General features: G+C 37.6%; 1 protein-coding gene across 1 annotated transcript in view; it reads left to right on the top strand.

Annotated features, from left to right (window-relative positions):
* LOC103204667 (cytidine monophosphate-N-acetylneuraminic acid hydroxylase-like) overlaps positions 1 to 20,312 on the top strand; it is a 184,675-nt gene that overhangs the window by 84,541 nt on the left and 79,822 nt on the right. Inside the window, 2 exon segments of the mRNA XM_007949874.2 lie at positions 6,823 to 7,029; positions 10,000 to 10,091. Coding sequence (XP_007948065.2) covers positions 6,823 to 7,029; positions 10,000 to 10,091 — 299 coding nt within the window.

Below are 20,312 nucleotides of genomic sequence, written 5' to 3'. Positions count from 1 at the left end.
GTGGCAGGATACAAGATGAACGTAGAAAAATCCGCTGGATTCCTTTACACTAGCAAAGAGATTGCTGAAAAGGAATTAAGGAAATCAATACCATTTACAATAGCTACCCCAAAAATAAAACACTCGGGAATAAATCTTACCAGGGACACAAAAAAAACCTGTGCAAAGTAAACTACTAAACACTACTTCAAGAAACCATAAGACATCTACATGGATGGAAAAACAAACCATATTCATGGATAGGAAGATTGAACATTGTGAAAACATTCAATGCAATCCCAATCCAGATCCTATCAACATTCTTTAAGGATATGGAAAAAACCAGTCACTCGTTTTATATGGAAAGGAAAGAGACCTCGGATAAGCAAAGCAGTATTGAGGAACAAACTAGGAGGTTTCACACTCCCAGACCTCAAAACCTATTATACAGCCATAGAAGTCAAAACAGCTTGGTATTGGTACAATGGCATTCACATAGACCAATGGAATAGAATTGAGAACTCAGAAATGGATCCATTGACTCATAGTCAGCTGATTTTTGACAAAGGGCTGGGATCCATTAAATGGGAATGAAATTTCTCTAACTATTGGTGCTGGCAAAACTGGTTATCCATTTGCAGAAAAACACAACAAGATCTGTACCTCACACCATACACAAAAACTAACTCCAGATGGATCATATACTTAAATGTAAAACCTAAAACTATAAAGTTCCTCAAGGAAAAATATAGGGGCAAAGTTAGGGGCCCTAATTTATGGCATAAATAGACTGTCAAGCATAACCCAAAATGCACAAACAACAGGAGATAAACTAGATGAACTGAATGTTGTTGTTAGGTGTTGTCGAGTTGTCTCTGACACATAGCAACCCTATGTACAACAGAACCAAACAGTGCACAGTTCTGTGCCAACTTCATGATCTGTACTATATCTGAGCCCATCGTTGCAACCACTGTGTCAATCCATCTTGTTGAGGGCCCTCCCCTTTTTCATTGACCCTTCACTTTACCAAGCATGATATCCTACTCCAGGGAATGGTCCCTTCTGACAACATGACCAAAGGAGGTGAGACAGAGTGGCTATTCTCACTTCCAAGGATAATTCTGGTTGCACTTCTTCCAGGACAGATTTGTTAGTTCTTTTAGCAGTCCATGGTACTCTTCAGTAGGGACTGTGAGGCTGGCATAGGACTGGATAGTGTTTTGTTCTGTTGCACATGATGTTGCTATGAGTCAGAGATAACTCGATGGCACATAACAACAACAATAAACAACAACTGTGGAAATCATTTAGAAATATAATTTGCTCCAGCAATCTCATTACTAGATATATATCCTAAAGAAGTGAGAGCCAGGACAAGAACAGATATATGCACACCTATGTTCATTGTAGCACGATTTACAAAAGCAAAAAGATGGAAACAATGTAAGTGCCCATCAACAGAAGAATGGATAACCAAATTATGGTACATACACACAATGGAGTACTATGCAACAGTAAAGAATAATATAGAATCTGAAAAATACTGTATAATGTGAACTTGGAGGACATTATGCTTAGTGAAATAAGTCAGTCACAGAAGGACAAATATTGTATTCATTATTGTAAAAAGTCAAGGAAAGGTTTATATATGGAAGGAAATTTTCTTTGTATGTAGGTTTGGGAGGGAAGAGGAGGGAACACTGCTAGATAGGTAGAGACAAGTATTGATTTGGAAGAAGGAAATGGCAATATACCAAATGTGAGTGGCCAACACAGTGGCATTGAGGAAGAGGAAAACAGAGCGGTATATGGCATGTACAGACAACAAAGATGAACCATGTTGAATGTACAGTATTTTGTTGTCAGTAATGACAAGCATTGATCTATGGATAGATAGGTGGACAGGGTGAACAATCAAGTATGTCTAGACAGGGGATACTGTGCCCATGACCATGTACAGGGTTAGCAGACAATGTTTGTACATGCATATTTGTATGTGCTGTAAGAATATCCAGTTGTAGAGCTGACAAGAGGCAAGGTAGTGGTGGCTGTTTACCCACAGCCAGCTACCCAGATGGAGCAAGTAGTTGGACCTGTGGGCTTGGGATCATGGTCACAGGGGGCATCAAGCACAATTCGTATAACATGAGGTTAGGCGCCATTGAGTCATCTCCGACTCATAGTGACCCTACATACAGCAGAACCAAACACTGCCCAGTCCTGTGCCAGCTCCACAATCCTTGTTATACTTGAACCCATTGTTGCAGCCACTGTGTCAATCCATCTTGTTGAGGGCCTTCCCCTTTTTCGTTGATGCTTCACTTTGCCAAGCATGATATCCTTCTCCAGGGAATGGTCCCTTCTTACAACATGACTGAAGTAGGTGAGATGAAGTCTGGCCATTCTCGCTTCCAAAGAGCATTCTGGCTGCACTTCTTCCAGGACAGATTTGTTAGTTCTTTTTGCTGTCCATGCTACTTTCAGCATTCTTCTCCAACACCACAACTCAAAAGGATCAACTCTTCTTCGGTCTTCCTTGTTCATTGTCCAGCTTTCACATGCATAAGAGGCGATTGAAAATACATGGCTTGTGTCAGGTGCACCTTAGTCTTCAAGGAGATATCTTTGCTCTCCAGCACCTGAAAGAGGTGTTTTGCAGCAGATTTGCCCAATGCAATACGTTGACTGCTGCTTCCATTGGTGTTGATTGTAGAACCAAGTAATATGAAGTCTTAAACAACTTCAATCTTCTCTCCATTTATTGCGATGCTGGTTATTGGTCCAGTTGTGAGGATTTTTGTTTTCTTTATATTGAGGTGTAATCCATACTACAGATTGTAGTCTTCAATCTTCATCAGTAAGTGCTTCAAGTCATCCTCACTTTCAGCAAGCTAAGTTGTGTTGTCAGCACATCTCAGGTTGTTAATGAGTCTTCTTCCAATCCTGATGCCCGTTCTTCTTCATATAGTCCAGCTTCTTGGATTATTTGCTCTACATACAGATTGAATAATTATGGTGAATGGATCCAACCATGATGCACTTCCTTTTTGATTTTAAACCATGCAGTGTCCCCTTTTTCTGTTTTTACAACTGCCTCCTGGTCTATGTACAGGTTACTCATGAGTACACTTAAGTGTTCTGGAATTCCCACTCTTCTCAATGTTATCCATAATTTTCTATGATCCATACAATTGAATGCTTTTGCATAGTCAATAAAACACAAGTAAACATCTTTCTGGTATTCTTTGCTTCAAGCCAAGATCCATCTGACATCAGCAATGATATCCCTCATTCCACATCCTCTTCTGAATCTCTGAAAGTTCTTTGTCAATATACTGCTGCAACTGGTTTTGAATTATCTTCAGTAGAGTTTACTTGTGTCCGATATTAATGATATTGTTCAATAATTCCCACATTTTGTGGGATCACCTTTTTTGGAATGGGTACAAATTTGAGTCTCTTCCAGTGAGTTGGCCATGTAGCTGTTTTCCAAATCTCTTGTCATAGATGATTGAGTGCCTCCAGCATGGAATCTGTTTGTTGAAACCTCTCAATGGGTATTTTGTCAATTCCTTGAGCCTTGTTTTTCAGCACTTCCTTCAGTGCAGCTTGGACTTCTTCCTTCAACACCATTGGTTCTTGATCATATGCCACTTCCTGAAATGGATAAGCATTGACTTATTCTTTTTGGTACAGTGACTCTGTGTATTCTTTCCATCTTCTTTTGATGTTTCCTGAATCATTCAATATATCGCCCAGAGAATCTTGCAATATTGCAACTTGAGGCTTAAATTTTTTTTCAGTTCTTTCAGCTTGAGAAATGTTGAGCATATTCTTCTCTTTTGGCTTTCCAATTCCAAGCCTTTGCACATTTCATTATAATAATTGACTTTGTCTTCTCTAGCTGCTGTTTTAAATCTTCTGTTCAGCTCTTTTATCTTGTCATTTCTTCCATTTGCTTTAGCCAGTCTTCATTCAATGGCAAATTTCAGAGTCTTTTCTGACATCTGTTTTGGTTTTTTCTTCCTTTCCTGTCTTTTTAATGATCATTTGCTTTCTTCGTGGATGATGTTCTTGATGTCATCCCACAATTCTTCTGGTTTTCAGTCACTGTTGTTCAATGCATCAAATCTATTCTCTAGATGGTCTCTAAATTTGGGAAGTATATATTCCAGGTCATATTTTGGCTCTCATGGACTTGTTTTAATTGTCTTCAACTTCAGATTGAACTTGCATATAAGCAGTTGATGGTTTGTCCCACAATCAGCTCCTGGCCTTGTTTTGGCTGAATATATTGAGCTTCTCCATCACCTCTTGCCACAGATGTAGTCAATATGATTCCTGTGTACTCCATCTGGAGAAGTCCATGTGTGTAGATACCATTTGTGTTGTTGAAAAAAAGGTATTTGCAATGAATAAGTTGTTGGTCTTGCAAAATTCTATCATGCAATCTCCAGCATCATTTCTACCACTAAGGCCAAATTTTCCAACTACCAGTGATCCTTTTTTGTTTCCAACTTTTGCATTCTAATTACCAGTGATAATCAGCACATCTTGATTGCATGTTCAGTCAATTTCAGACTGCAGAAGTTGGTAAAATCTTCAATTTTATCATCTTTGGCTTTGGTGATTGGTGTGTAAATTTGAATGATAGTAGTGTTAACTAGCCTTCCTTGTAGGTATATGGATATTATCCTATCACTGACAGCATTGTACTTCAGGACAGATCTTGAAACACTCTTTGTGATCATGAATACTATGCCATTCCTCTTCAATTTGTCATTCCCAGTGCTGTAGATCATATGGTTGTCTGATTCAAAATGGCCAAAACCATCCATTTCAGCTCACTAATGCGTAGGATATTGGATCTTTATGCATTCTGTTTCATTTTTGACAACTTCCAATTTTCCTAGATTCATACTTCGTACATTCCATGTTCTGATTATTAATGGATGTTTTCAATTCTTTCTTTTCATTTTGAGTCATGCCACATCAGCAGCTGGAGGTCCTGAAAGCTCTACTTTTTCCATATCATTAAGGTCGACTCTACTCTGGTAAGGTAGCTCTTTCCCAGTCATATCTTGAGTGCCTTCCGACCTGAGGGGCTCATCTTCTGGCAATGTGTCAATGTTTCAAGGCCATTCATAAAGTTCTCCAGTAATATATCAAACAGTTTCTGACTGCTATTCACAAGGTTTTTTACTGGCCAATTCTTTGAGAAGCGGATGGCCCTTTCCTTCCGAGTCTGTCTCAGTCTGAAGTTCTGTTGAAACCCATCCACCATGGGCAACCCTGCTGGCATTTGAAATGCTGATGGCACAGCCTCCAGTTTTACAGCAACAAACAGGCCACCATAGTACGACAAAATGACAGACAAGTTCTTCTCCCTTAGCTTCCTGCCTGGGGGCTCTCCCTCTTATCTGTTCTAGCCGTTGGCCCTGGCTGCTGCTTCCTGCCTGTGGTCTCTCTCCCACTTATCTGTTCTTGTCATATGGTATAACATACTACACAAAAACATTGTTCTACATCCTACTTTGGTGAGTAGTGGCTGGGGTCTTAAAAGCTTGTAAGTGGCTATCCAGATGCAACGATTGGTCTCTACTTGTCCAGAGCAAAGAAGAGTGAAGAAAACCAAAGACACATGGACATGATTAGTCCAAGGAACTGGTAGATTACACTATTCTCAGTGTATATGATCATGAGACTAGAAGAAGTATATGGTGCCCGGCTACCACTGTCAACCACTCGCAGGGGGATCAGTGTAGCAGATCCTGGATAAAGTGGGAGAACAATGTGGAACACAACTCAAAATCATAAAAAAATAAAAAGAGACTAGGTTTGCTGGCCTGATAGAGCCTGGTGAGACCCCTGAGACTATGGCTCCTAGTCACCCTTCAAGTCTGGAGCTGAACTTACTCTTGTGGCTTCCAACCAAACAAGAGACAGACATATAGGGTGACCATTTACATTGGGGAGATACACTCCTTGGAGTGATCAATTGAGAACAGAAGGGCAGTATTTGAACAGGGAGATAGCTCGGGAAGGGCAGGAATGCATGGGTGGGAAGGACACAGGAAAGAAGAAATGGGAAGAGAGCTATTACTTGTGGGGAATTGTAGTCAACGTCATGAGACAAATTGTGTATGAACTGGTGTATAGAAAATGAGTTTGCTCTGTAAACTTTCACCCATATCAGAACAAAATTAAAAAAAAAAAAAGATGTGGTAGAGGGAGGAAGCATTGTGAGCGGAAATGAGTCAATTAGGGCACATTCTCTCTTACTAGGCAAAGCAGACATGAGAAAAAGAAGCTCAAAAAGCAGTTGCTCTTCTTTTGAATTGCCCACAGGGAGAGGAGCTGGCAGAGTATGGGCAGGCAAGTAAGAAGGGCAGTAATATTCAAAGAAATTGAAGAAGGACATTCAATAAGTAGGACACAAATTTAAATGAGGAGGGTGGGAAAGTGTACCATCAGGTAGCCACCAAGCCTGGTAATTGGGGGAGGGGGGATGGAACCAGAAAAGCAAAAAAGCACTCCTGTTTCCATCAAATTGTTTTTGACTCATGGCAATCCCATGTGTTGCAGAGTAGAACTGTTTCATTTGGGTTTTATTGGATGTAATCTTTATGGATACATATGGCTAGGCTGGGTGGGTTCAAACCACCCCCATTTAAGTTAGCGGTAGAGCACAAACTGTTTGCTCCAGTCTTGGCACTTAATAACTGGAGGGACACTACTTAAGAAGCACTTTAACGAAAAGTATTTGAACTGTCAGTTGCAAATGATTATTTTGTGAACCTAGTATTACTCATGTTTCCCCTCAAAATGTTTGCCTTTCAGTAGCATCGAACAAACAACTGAGATCCTGTTGTGCCTGTCACCTGCTGAAGTTGACAATCTCAAGGAAGGAATCAATTTTTTGCAAAATAAGACCGCTGGCAAAAGTTACATCTTATATAAGATTAAAGGTCACCTGAAGGCATGCAAGAATCTGTGCAAACATCAAGGAGGCCTGTTCATAAAAGACATTGAAGACTTAGATGGAAGGTACCAAGTGTCCTTTGCTTTCTCACTGGTGATGTTTTGCAACTAGGCTTGGCGGGAAATGTGTTCATTTAGAAAATTTAAGCTGATCAATAAATATTCTTCTTCTAATGAATTTCATAACTTTACTCTTGCTCATTTAGGGCATCTCTGTGATCTCAAAATTTTCTAATGTTTACTTAATTTTCCTCTCTTATAAGAATTCTTATTTAAAATTTACTCTTAGCTTGCTAAATAGTAAAGCTTCTAGGGTATGTGTGAGATAATATATGCACAAGTGAATGGGGAGGGCAGGCATTTACCTAGTTTTGTGTTTAGACTCAAGGCTCCTAGGTTTCCTTTTCCTCTTACCCAGAAGTGTGTGTGTGTGTGTGTGTATAGGAGTGGGGTGGTGGGAGAGCACTTTACCAAACCTTCCTAGGAAGCATTTAGTATTTTTTTGACATACTAGTTGTAATTTAAAAAATAAACAATAGTGGCAGAGCCCTAACTGTCCCTGCCCTGAAGAGTAACTCTTCCTGTCATTTTCTGGAAGAGCTAGTACTGTATGCCCCCTCCCCCTCTTTGTCAGTACATAACACTTGCATGTAGATAAGCTCTACTGGTGCTGGTAAGTAAAGGAGAAATACCGGAACATGATTGCATTGTTTTATTTTTAATGACTGCCCAGGAGATAGCAGCACTGCCTGTCAAATCAGGGAGAATTCTTGAGTGAATGCTTTGTTGGTGGGTCTGATTCTCAACACCAGCAACACGTTGAGTAGTAGGTTGAATCATTCTAACTGACTTCAGTCTACCTAGACCTATGTAATTTTAGTCATGTGGGTGTTGTGTTTTTTTTTTCCACTGTGGTGTCAGTTTTGTTTCTCAGTTCACTTACAGGTGGTTTAGTGCTGCTATACTCAGAAGTTCCTGGGTAGTTGTCAAAGAGTTCCCTTCTATAATAGTATAGAAGTCAGTCACCCAAGTCTAGAATGTCCTCACACCTGCACCCAGATTTGCTTCACTTCATTCATAGTTTCAGGGCCCAGTCCTACATATTATTAGATTTTTAAATGTTGACCATTACTGCACCTGTAGCTTGCTTGGCTCCTAAAATAGGGCTGTCAGATTTAGCAAAAAACAAACAAACAAAAAAACAGGGTGCCCAGTAAAATTGAATTTCAGATTTTATGTATGTGTATGTGTGTGTGTGTGTGTGTTGTGTGATAGAGAGAGCTCTGGTAACGTAGTGCCCAAGGCACTTGACTGCTAACCAGAAGGCTGGCAGTTCAAACCCACCAGCCACTCCTTGGAAGGAAGGTTGAGCAATTTACTTCCGTAGTGATACAGCCTTGGAAACTCAAGGAGAGGTCGCTATGAGTCGGGTCTGACTCGAGGGCAAATAACAACAATGCGTGTGTGTGTGTGTGTGTGTGTTATAAATATGTCTCAAATGGGATATACTTTAGCTAGGTAATTTGCTGACAGCTCTGTTTTGATGTCCTTTCATCTTCTCAGTGGAGTCATATCAGGGAAGCTTCAGACAGTACCGTTACTAGGGAACTTCTGTCACCACACAAGGACATTGAGGTTTTTTTCTTCTAAGTATTGCCATTTGAACTCTGGGTTTTTTTTTTTCCTTCTTTGCTCTCCAGTCTGATTCTCTTTCATACATTGTTATACACAGTGCCCACCCAGCCAGCCATTTAAGGGAGGTATATAACTTTGATCTCTTGTCTTAGACTGGTATAGAAGCCCGGCTCTACCACTTAACAACTCAGTAAAACTTGGACAAGTTTCTTAAACTTTCCGGGTCCCAATCTTCTCTGTAAAATGAGGATAATAATATTGTCTACTTAGTAGGGTTGCTGAGGGCATGAAATTGTATCAAACACATAAAACACTTAATACAAGGCCTGTCATATGGTGAGCATTTTGCCTTATAACTAGAAAATAACTTTTGAAAAAATTCTGTGTATAATGAAGCTTGGGAAAATTACCATGATTCACTTTTATGTTAAAGCAGATGTTTTAGTTTGAAAAATCTGCTGGTTCTGGTTGGAGACATATTTCTCCATATAACTTTTAAAAAAACTTGTTTTTAACTCTTATAAAAAAATTCACTGGAAACTCTACTAAAACCAAACTTTTCAAAAACCTGTTTTTAACTCTTAAAAAAGTTCACCGGAAACTCTATCAAAACCAAACTTCTCAAAAACTTGTTTTTAACTCTTAAAAAAAGTCACTGGAAACACTACCCCCCTCACTGTCACATACTCCACTCCTCTCAAAGTCCTGGTAAGAAATAGAAAAAATACTAAGCACTCTGTTTCGTTAAAATCTGATTCTTATTCTAAAATAGGGTTGACAGATTTAGCATATAAAATACAGGGCACTTGGTTAACTTTGAATTGTAGATAAATAACAATATGTTTTCATTTTAAGTATGCCACAATATTGTATAGGTAACACATATTGAAAATTATTGGTTGTTTATCTGAAATTCATATTTAACTGGGCATCTTATTTTATCTGGTAACCCTGCTCTGAAATCTAAAACTATAAGAGGATCTTTTCTCTTTGAAAAATGATAACTTCAGTCTAAAACTGTAAGTGGCCAATGGTTACAGAGTGATTGTTAATCAGAGACAAGTTTACATTCTCTATAACATTCTTTACTTGTATTCGCCCCAATTGGATTTCAGCTAGCTTAGCTTTTTAAGAGAGCCATTCTTAAAGACTACTTTATCTTATTGATCTCCAAAATGTCATTTTGTGACATGGAGTTCATTTTCATTTTTAAAATCACCTTCTATTGATGATCATATTTTCTTGGATGTTTGGGTATTAGCTAATGAAAGTTTTCTTTTCATGCATTTTTAAATTCATTTAATTAATTTAACTTCAGCACAAAACTAATATATATAAGCCCAATCAAGATTAATTTTTATTTTCACCATTTAATAAACTCAAGTACGATTTTTCATCCAGGTCTGTTAGATGCACAAAACACAACTGGAAATTAGATGTGAGCACCATGAAATATATCAATCCTCCAGGAAGCTTCTGCCAAGATGAACTGGGTAAATATCATTAATATTGATAAGTACCTTCTTTGTTGTTGTCATTGGGGGTCCTTCTTATCAACTTGTTTCCAGTCTCACTTGAAGCTTTGGGTACATTCTGATTTTAAATGTGGGCATAAGGTTTATTTATTCTTTTTTAATAATTAAAAATTTGAACAGAGGATTTTTCCGAAAGTCCCTTCATTCATTCATTTGTTCAGCAATTATTTGTTGAGACCTTACCATATGTATACATATTGTTGTTGTTGTTGTTATGTGCCGTCAAGTCGGATCCGACTCATAGCGACCTCTCCTTGGGTTTCTGAGGCAGTATCACTACGGAAGTAGATTGCCCCATCTTCCTTCCGAGGAGTGGCTGGTGGGTTTGAACCGCCAGCCTTCTGGTTAGCAGTCAAGTGCCTTAGGCACTATAACATAGTACTGGTTATTAAGAGATATAAAGATGGATAAGGTAGTCTTTATAGTGTAAATGAGATTACATTTACATAAATTGATGGATAAAACAAGATCACTAAGTCAGAAATGCTGTGATAGGTTTCTTAGGAGAGATAGAGAGATACAGTGTGCCATAGAATTACAGGTCTGAATATTTTATCTGTAAATAAAATACACAGGAAAAATGCTGTTCATGTGGATTACCCTCTTAAACATTATGATGAAACTTTATATAATTTTGGTTGTGAAATGAAGTACTCAAATTATAGCTCTTTCTGGCATAAATAAAAGAATAGAGTTCTTAGTCGGTTGCTCCATTTCTACTCTTTGCTTCCTCCTGCAGAAAATGTATAGAAATATATGTAAGAAGAACTTGATCATATGGATAAATTGGCTCTGTTTCAATTTATTAAAATAATATTTTATCAGCAGAAAGTATTACTTGTAAATATCATTAAAACTAATTGTCACAAGTGTGCTAGACACATTATACTTCAGATGACAGCTATAGGAAACAAGCCAACAAAATAGATTTGATCTGGTTGGAGGAATCACAGAAAGCTTTGTGTCAGAGACGGCTTTGTGTGGGTCTTGAGAGCTAAGCAGAATTTCAAAGGCAGAAGGGAAGTCAACAGAAAGAAAGGCATTCCTGATAAAGGGAACAACTTGGTAATATTGGCATGTTTGGGAATCAATGTGTAGTTTAGTTGGCCCAAGTACAGTTAGCCCTCCACATTCACAGGTTTCACATCTGAGGATTCAACCAACTGTGGATTGAAAATATTAAAAAAAAAAAAAAAAATCATGAAGTTCCAAAAAGTAAATCTTGAATTTGCCATGCCACGCAAATCATTAGTTCTGTTACTTACATACCTAGGGGTGGAATTGCTGGGTCATATCGTCAATTATGTTTAACTTTTTGAGAAATATCAAACTGTTTTCCAAAGCAATACTCCATTTTATATTCCTATTAGCAATGTATGAGATTCCAGTTTCTCTGCACGCACACACTAACACTTATCTCTTCACTATTTTGATAGTGTCCTTTGAAACACAAAAGTTTTTTATTTTGATGACATTGAACTCATCCTTTTTTTTTCTTTCTTTCATCACTATGACTTTGGTATCTTATCTGAGAAACGATTGTGCAGTCTAAGGTGATTAAGATTTACTCCTATATTTTCCTTTAAGAGTTTTATAGTTTTAGCTCTTTTATGTTTTTGATCTAGATTGAGTTAATTTTTGTACATGGTGTGAAGCGGGGTCCATTTTCATTCTTTCCATAGGAATATTCAGTTATCCCAGCACCGTTTGCTGAAGAGAATATTCTTTCCCAATTGAATTGTTTTGGCACCCTTATTAACCATCAATTAACTCTAAATGTAAGGATTTATTTCTGGACTTTTAATTTCATTCCTTCATCTATCTCATGCCAGTTCTACACTGTGTTAACTACTGTAGCTCTGCAGCAAGTTTTCAGATCAGGAATTTTGAGTCTTCCAACTTTGCTTTATTTTTCAAGATTGTTTTGATGATTCTGGGCCTCTAGAATTTCCATTTAAATTTTAGGATCTGCTTGTAAATATGTGGGGAGATAAAGTAGCTAGAAGTTTGAAGGAGACTGCATTGAATCTGCAGATCAATTTTGGGAATGTTGCCACCTTAACAATAATGTCTTTCAATCATGGGATGCCTTTCCATGTGTTTAGACCTTCTTTAATTTCACTAAAAGTGTTTTGTAGTTTTCAGAGTATAAATCTTGCTCTTCTTTTGTTAAATTTATTTCTAAGTATTTTATTCTTTTTGGTACTATTGTGATGGAATTATTTTCTTAACTTCATTTTCTTATTTTTCATTGCTTGTGAATAGAAATTGATTTTTATATCAACCTTGAATCCTGCAACTTTTTGAACTTTATTTGTTCTTGTTGTTGTTGTTGTTATTTGCCATCGAGTCGGCCCCGACTCATAGCGACCCCTCCTTGAGTTTCCGAGGCAGTATCACTACGGAAGTAGGAATGCCCAACCTTCCTTCCGAGGAGTGGCTGGTGGGTTTGAACCACCAGCCTTCTGGTTAGCAGTCAAGTGCCTTAGGCACTATGCTACCAGTATTTGTTCTAGTAGTTTTTTAATGGATTCCTTAGGATTTCCTATATTCAAGATCATGTTATCTGTGAGTAGAAATAATTTTACTTCTTCCTTTCCACCAATGAGGATGCTTTTCATTTCATTTTCTTGCCCAATTGCCCTATCTTTTTCCTGCTCTTAGATAAAAAGCTTTTAGTGTTTCATTATTAACTATAATGTTAGCTGTGGAATTTTCTCAGGTGCCATTTATCAGGTTGAGGAAAATTCCTTCTATTCCTAGTTTGCTGAGTGATTTTATCTTAAAATATTGTTGTATTTGTCAAATGCTTTTTTTGCGTCTATTGAGATGATTATGTGGTTTTTGTCCCTTATTCTACTAATATGGTATATTATGTTGATTGACTTTTGAACATTGAAACAGCCTTGCATCTCTGGAATAAATCCCACTTGGTCATGCTGTATAATTGTTTTTATACATTGATGAATTCTATTTGCTAATATTTCATTAAGATTTTTTACATCTATTTCATAACAAGTACTGATCTGTAGTTTTTTTGTAATGTTTTTGTCTGGTTTTGGCATTGTGATAATACTGAGTTCAGAAAGTGAGTTGAGAAGTGCTATTACTTCTTTTGGGAGAGTTTGTGAAGGATTGGTGTTGATTGTTTTCTAAATGAGTGGGTAAATTCACTGGTGATGCCATCTGGGCCTGTACTTTTCTTTTGGGGAAGTTTATTATTTAAATTACAATTTAATTTCTTTACTTGTTTTAGGTCTATTTAGGTTTTCTATGTCTGCTTGAGTCAGTTTTGTTCAATTGTTCTTTCTAGCAATTTGTCCATTTGATCCAGGTTATCTAATTCTTGGCATACAATTATTTGAAGTATTCCTCTATAGACTTTTATTTCTGAAAGATCATTAATAGTATTTCCTCTTTCATTTCTGATTTTATTATTTTGAGTCTTCTCTCTTTTTATACAGTCAGTCTAGTTAAAAGTTTGCCAATTTAATAAAATAAATTTTCAAAGAACCAACTTTTGATTTCATTAATTTCTCTCTCTTGTTTTTCTGTTCTCTACTTCAAATATTTCTGCTTTATTCTTTATTAGTTACATCTTTCTGCTTGCTTTGAATTTAGTTTGCTCATCTTTTTCTAGTTGTTTTTTTAAGGTGAAAATTTAGATTTTTGATTCAAGATTTCTCTTCTTTTTATTTTATTTATTTATTTAAATTTTATTAAGATTTGGGTGAAAGTTTGCAGAGCAAATTCATTTTCTGTAGAGCAGTTCATACACATTTTGTCTCATGACATTGACTCCAATCTCCCACAATGTAACAGCTCTTTTCCCACTTTCTCCCCATAGTTACCTCTTCCCTGTGTCCTTCCCTTTCATGCACTCCTGGCCCCCAAATGGTCTCCCTGTGCATACACTGCTCTTCTCTTCTCCCATGATTGATCTCTCCAAGGAGTATATCCACCTGATGTAAATGACACAGCCCATAGGCTGGTCTTTTGTTTGGCTGGAAGCCACAGGAGTGAGTTCAATTCCAGACCTGAAGGGCAGCTAGGGACCACAGTCTCAGAGGGTTCACAAGGCTCTATCAGATCAGAAAGCCTGGTCTTTTCTTTTTAAATATTGAGTTTTGTTCTACATTGTTTTCCTACTCTATCCAGGATCTTATTCACATATTCCCCTCTGAGTGGTTGACAGTGGTAGCTGGGCACCATCTAGTTCTGGTCTTGTGGTCACATAAGCTGAGGATCTCATGGTCTAATAGTCCCTTGGACTAATTGTTTCCATGTGTCTTTGGTTTTCTTCATTCTTCTTTGCTCTGGATGAGGAAAGACCCATCATTGCATCTAGATGACCTCTTTCATGTTTTTAAGATCCCAGCCGTTACTCACCAAAGCAGGATGTGGAACATTATTTTCATGTAGTATGTTATGCCAATTGAGCTTGATGTCCCCCTGTGATCATGGTCCTGTGCCAACAGGTCCCACTACTTGCTCCCTCCTGGTAGCTGGCTGTGACTGAGAAGTCACTACAACCTTGTCCCTTGTCAGCTCTGATATATACCTGGATATTCTTACAGAACATACAAATACACTTGTAGAAACATCATCTGCTAACCCTATACATGGCCATGGGCACACTCCCCCCCTGCCTAGACATACCTGATCATTCAGCCTGTCCACACATTTATCCACCCGTATATCAATGTTTGCTATCACTGTGAATGCCGTACCATATGTGCAAAATGGTTCATCTTTGTTATCTGTATCTCCCATGTACCTCTCTATGTCTTCCTCTTCCTCAGTGCCACTGTGTCGATCACTCACATTTGGGGCATTGCCCTTCCCTTCACCCAGATCAATACTTGTCTCTACCTATCTAGCAGTGTTCCCTTCCCTCCCCTCTCACCCCTGGTAACCAACAAAAAAGTTTCCTTCCATGTATAACTTTCCCTTGATTTTGCATAATAGCAGACTAATAGAATATCTGTCCTTCTGTGATTGACTTATTTCACTCAGCATAATGTCCTCCAAGTTCATCCACATTATGCAATGTTTTGCGGATTCTATGTTATTCTTTAGGGTTGCATAGTATTCAATTGTGTATATATACCATAGTTTGGTTATCTATTTTTCTGTTGATGGGCACCTAGGTTGTTTCCATCTTTTTGCTATTGTAAATAGTGCTGCAATGAACATGGGTGTGCATATATCTGTTCTTGTCCTGGCTCTTACTTCTTTAGGATATATACCTAGTAATGGGATTGCTGGGTCAAATGATATTTCTAATTCCAACTATTTAAGGAATCACCATACTGCTTTCTGCAGTGGTTGTATCATTTGACAGTCCCACCAGCAGTATGAGAGTCCCAATCTCTCTACATCCTTGCCAGCATTTGTTATTTTCTGTCTTGTTAAACTTTGCTATTAGTCCTGGGGCAAGATGGCATCTCATTGTTGTTTTGATTTGCATCTTTCTGATGGCTAATGATTGTGAACATTTCTTCATATGTTTGCTGGCTGCCTGACTATCCTTTTGGGTGAAGTGTCTATTCATGTCTTCTGCCCATTTTTTAATTGGATTGTTTGTCTTTTTGGTGGTGAGGTGTTGAAGTTTTCTATAAAGTTTAGAGATAAGTCTCTTGTCAGATATGTCATTGTCGAATAATTTTTCTCAATCTGTAAGTTTTCTTTTGACTCTTGGAGAAGTCTTTGGAAGCACATAAAAATTTAATCTTTAGAAGGTCCCATTCATCTATTTTATCTTCTGCTGTTTGTGCATTTTGGGTTATGCTTGATAGTCTATTTATTCCATGTACAACCAAAAAACAAACCAAATTCACTGCCATTGAGTCGATTGTGACTCACAGTGACCCCCATTGGGTTCCCAAAGTGGTAAATCTTTATGGGAGTTGATTGTCCAGACTTCCTTCCCGGAGTGCCTGGTGGGGTTGAACCACCAAACTTCTGGGTAGCAGTCAAGTGCCTTAGGTACTGCGCCACTAGAGTATATACCATAGTTTTTTTATCCATTTTTCTGTTGATGGGCACCTAGGCCATATATTGTTGTTGTTGTTGTTGTTGTGTGCCGTTGAGTCAGACCCGACCCATAGCGACCCCTCCTTGGTCTTCTGAGGGAGTATCACTACGGAAGTAGATTGCCCCATCTTCCTTCCAGAGAGTGGCTGGTGGGTTTGAACCGCCAGCCTTCTGGTTAGCAGTCAAGTGCCTCAGCCACTATGCTACTAGAGCTCCCAGACCATATCATATATATATATATGGGCCATGTTTAAGAGCCCCTAAATTTGCCCCATTGAGGAAATTTATAGTTTTATGTTTCACATTTAACTTTGATCCATCTGGAGTTAGTTTTTGTGTATGGTATGAGATACACATCTTGTTTCATTTTTATGCTAATAGATATCCAGTTTTGCCAGCACTATTTGTTATACCAACAATCTCTTTCCCATTTAATGGATTTCAGCCTTTTGTCAAAGATCAGCTGACCATAGGTCAATGGATCAATTTCTGGGTTCTCAATTCCATTCCTCTGGTCTATGTGTCTGTTGTTGTACCAATACCAGGCAGTTTTGACTACAGTGGCTTTTGAGATCCTGGAGTGTGAGACTTTTCTACTTTGTTCCTTTTCTTAAATAGTGTTTTACTTATCTGAGGTCTCTTTCCTTTCTGTATAGAATTAGTGATTGTTTTTTTTCCATATCCTTAAAGAATGTTGATGAGATCTGGATTGGGATTCCATTGAATGTATAGATTGCTTTGGGTAGTATTGACATTTTCATAATGTTCAATCTTCCTATCCACATTTCTTGAAGTAGTGTTTGGTACTTGTACTTGAAGTAGTAGTTTTCTTTGTACAGGTCTTTTGTATCCTTGGTAAGATTTATTCCAAGTATTTAATTTTTTCTTGGTAGCTATTGTAAATGGTATTGATTTCCTTTTCAACAATCTCTTTGCTGGTGTAGAAGAATTCAATGGACTTCTGTATATTGATCTTGTATCCTGCTACTATGCTAAATCTCTCAGTTAGATTCAGTAGATATTTTACTAAGTCTCTTAGGTTTACTAGGTATAAGATCATATTATCAGCAAATAGGGGTAGTTTGACTTCTTCCTTACCAATCTGGATGCCTTTGATTCCCCTTTTTAGCCTTCTTGCCCTGGCTGGGACTTTCAGTACAATGTTGAATAAAAGTGGTGATAGAGGGCATCTTTGTCTCATTCCTGTGCAGAAGGGAATGGTTTCAGTCTCTCTCCCTTGAGAATAATGTTGGCTGTTGGTTTTGTATGTATGCCATTTATTATGTTGAGGAATGTCCCTTCTATTCCTATTTTACTGAGAGTTTTTATCAGGAATGGGCATTGGATTTTATCAAATGCCTTTTCTGAATCTGTTGATATGATTATGTGGTTCTTTTCCTTTGTTTTATTTATGTGGTGGATGATGTTGATTGTTTTTCTAATGTTGAACCACACTTGCATACTTGATATGAATTCCACTTAGTCATAATGTATTATTTTTGGACATGTTGTTGGAGTCTATTGGCTAGGATTTTGTTGAAGATTTTTGCATCTATATTTATGAGGGATATTGGTCTGTAGTTTTCCTTTTTAGTGATGTCTTTGCCTGGTTTTGGTATCAAGGTTATGCTTGCTTCTTAAAATGAATTAGGGAGGATTCCATCCTTTTCTGTGTTCTAGAATAGTCTGAGTAGGATTGGTGTGAGTTCTCTGAATGTTTGGTAGAATTCTCCAGTGAAACCATTTGGGCCAGGATTTTTTTTTTTTTTTTTTTCCTTTCCTTTGGTAATATTTTTAATGACCTGCTCAATTTCTTCTTTTGTTATGGATCTGTTCAAATTTTTCTCTCAGTCTGTGTTAGTTTAGGGAAGTGGTATGCTTCTAGAAATCTGTCCATTTCTTCTAGATTTTCAAATTTTTTGGAGTATAGTTCTTCATAGTATCCTGACATTAACCTTTTTATTTTAGATGGTTCTGTTGTGATGTCACCCAATTCATTTCTTATTTGTGTTATTTGTATTCTCTCCCTCTTTTCCTTTGTTAAATTTTCCAGTGGTTTGTCAATTTTATTTAATCTTTTCAAAAAACCAACTTCTTGTCCTGTTGATTTTTTCTGCTGCCTTTCTATTTTCTGTTTCATTTATTTGTGCTCGAATCTTTATTATTTCTTGTCTTCTGGTGACTGTAGGCTTTTTTTTTTTTTTAATCCTCTTTTTCTAATTCATGCTGATGTTCATTTAGAGTGTTGATTTTGGCTTTTTCTTCTTTTTTGATGTGTGCATTTATTGCTGTAAATTGGCCTCTGATCACTGCTTTTGCTGTGTCCCAAAGATTTTGGTATGTTGTTTTTTCATTCTTGTTTGATTCAAGGAATTTTTTAAGTTCATTTTTTTAAAAATTCTTCTATTACCCAGTCATTTTTAAGGAGGGTGTTATTCAGTTTCCATGTGTTTGCTTTTTTTTCCATTGATCTTGCTATTGTTGATCTCTAATTTTATAGCATTATGATCTGAGAAGATGCTTTGCAGAATTTCAATATTTTAAAATTTACTAGGCAAAAGTTTATCATTTCCTTTGAGGTTACCCTGGGATTTATAATTTTCTCCTTGAGTTTAGAACAGTCCATTCTATCTTGAAATTCTCTTAACTTCTTCACCATTTAGAAGTTCTGTAACTACACTATTTTTTCCCTCTTTTTGTTTTTGTAGTTGTCCTCATTTCCCAATTGATGTCTCTGGTTCCCTGTTTACAATCTTGTAAGCTTATTTTCCTTGGGATGCTTCCATAACTGGGTTGGTTTCTGGGTTATGTCATCATATGTGTTAATGGTCAGTTGTTGTTTGCTGCTGTTGGTTCTCAGTCCAAAGGACTCCCTTTAACATTGCTTGTAAGTTGGTCTGGCTTTAAAAAATTCTCTTAATTTCTACTTATTTGGAAATGTCCTAATTTCACCATTGAATTAGTGGGACAATTTTTCTGGGTATATAATACTTGGTTGGAAATTTTTCTTTTTCAAGGTTTTATGTGTACTATCCCATTACCTTCTCGCCCACATGATTTCTGCTGAGAAATCAGAGCTTAGTCCTATTGGTTGTCCTTTGTAGGTAACTTTTTGTTTTTCCCATGTTGCTTTCAGGATTCTCTCTTTGACTTTGGTTTTGGTGAGTTTGATTATGATATGTCTTGGTGATTTTTTTGGGGGATCTATCATGTTTGGGGGATCCAATCATCATTGGACTTCTTAAATGGATATATTCTTGTCTTTCATCATATCAGGGAAATTCTCTTCCAACAAATCTTTAACAATTTTCTCTGTGATTTTATTTGTCTCTTCCTGTTCTGGAAATCCGATTACACATAGGTTATTCCTTTTGATGGTATCCTACATGAATCGTAGGCTTTCTTCATTTTGTTTTGGTCTTCTTTCTGATTGATCCCTTTCCAAAGATGCATTGAGGTATTTGTTTTCAGTCCCACTAATTTTGTCTTCCATTGATAAGATTCTTGTCCTTTGCCCTTTCAATGTGTTATCTATTTCTGAAAATTTAGTATTAATTTTCTGGATTTCTATCTGTAGATTTCATATCAGTTACATAATTTATTTTGTCATTTTATTCTTGTATTGTCTTTGAGAAGTTGTTCTAGGGTGTTGTCTTTGTTTTCCTTAATTTTCTCAGTGTTTTCCTTGACCTATCTCTCAATCTACATGTCACCACAGTAGGACAAACCGACAGACAAGTTTGTCCTGCTGTTGGAGACCTCTCGTATCCCCCCCACCTGGGTCCCTGTGGCTGACTGTTCCTCTGTCTGGCTTCCTGTCTTTTAATCCCCTTTCTCCTGCTCTTCCGGCCTGCTACTCTGGCGGGCCTGAGTTTCCCCTCCTCACCTAATCCCTTTGGCTGATTGCTTTTCTCTTTGCCTTCCTGGGTTTTACCCCTATCTCCTGCTCTTCTGGCCTGCTACTCTGTGCTACGCCCGTGCTTACCTTGCTCCCGGAGACCCAGTCCCTCTCTGGAGGGAATACCAGAAAGATGTTTACTTGTGTTTTATTGACTAGGCAAAGGCATTTGATTGTGTGGATCATGACAAATTATGGATAACATTGAGAAGAATGGGAATTCCCGAGCACTTGATTGTACTCAT

Source organism: Orycteropus afer, unplaced genomic scaffold (genome assembly GCF_000298275.1).
Source record: "Orycteropus afer afer isolate SDZICR_OR568_19922 unplaced genomic scaffold, OryAfe1.0 scaffold00255, whole genome shotgun sequence".
Lineage (NCBI taxonomy): Eukaryota > Metazoa > Chordata > Mammalia > Tubulidentata > Orycteropodidae > Orycteropus > Orycteropus afer.
Note: the sequence above shows the minus strand (reverse complement) of the source record. Positions and strands in the feature narration are given on the sequence as shown.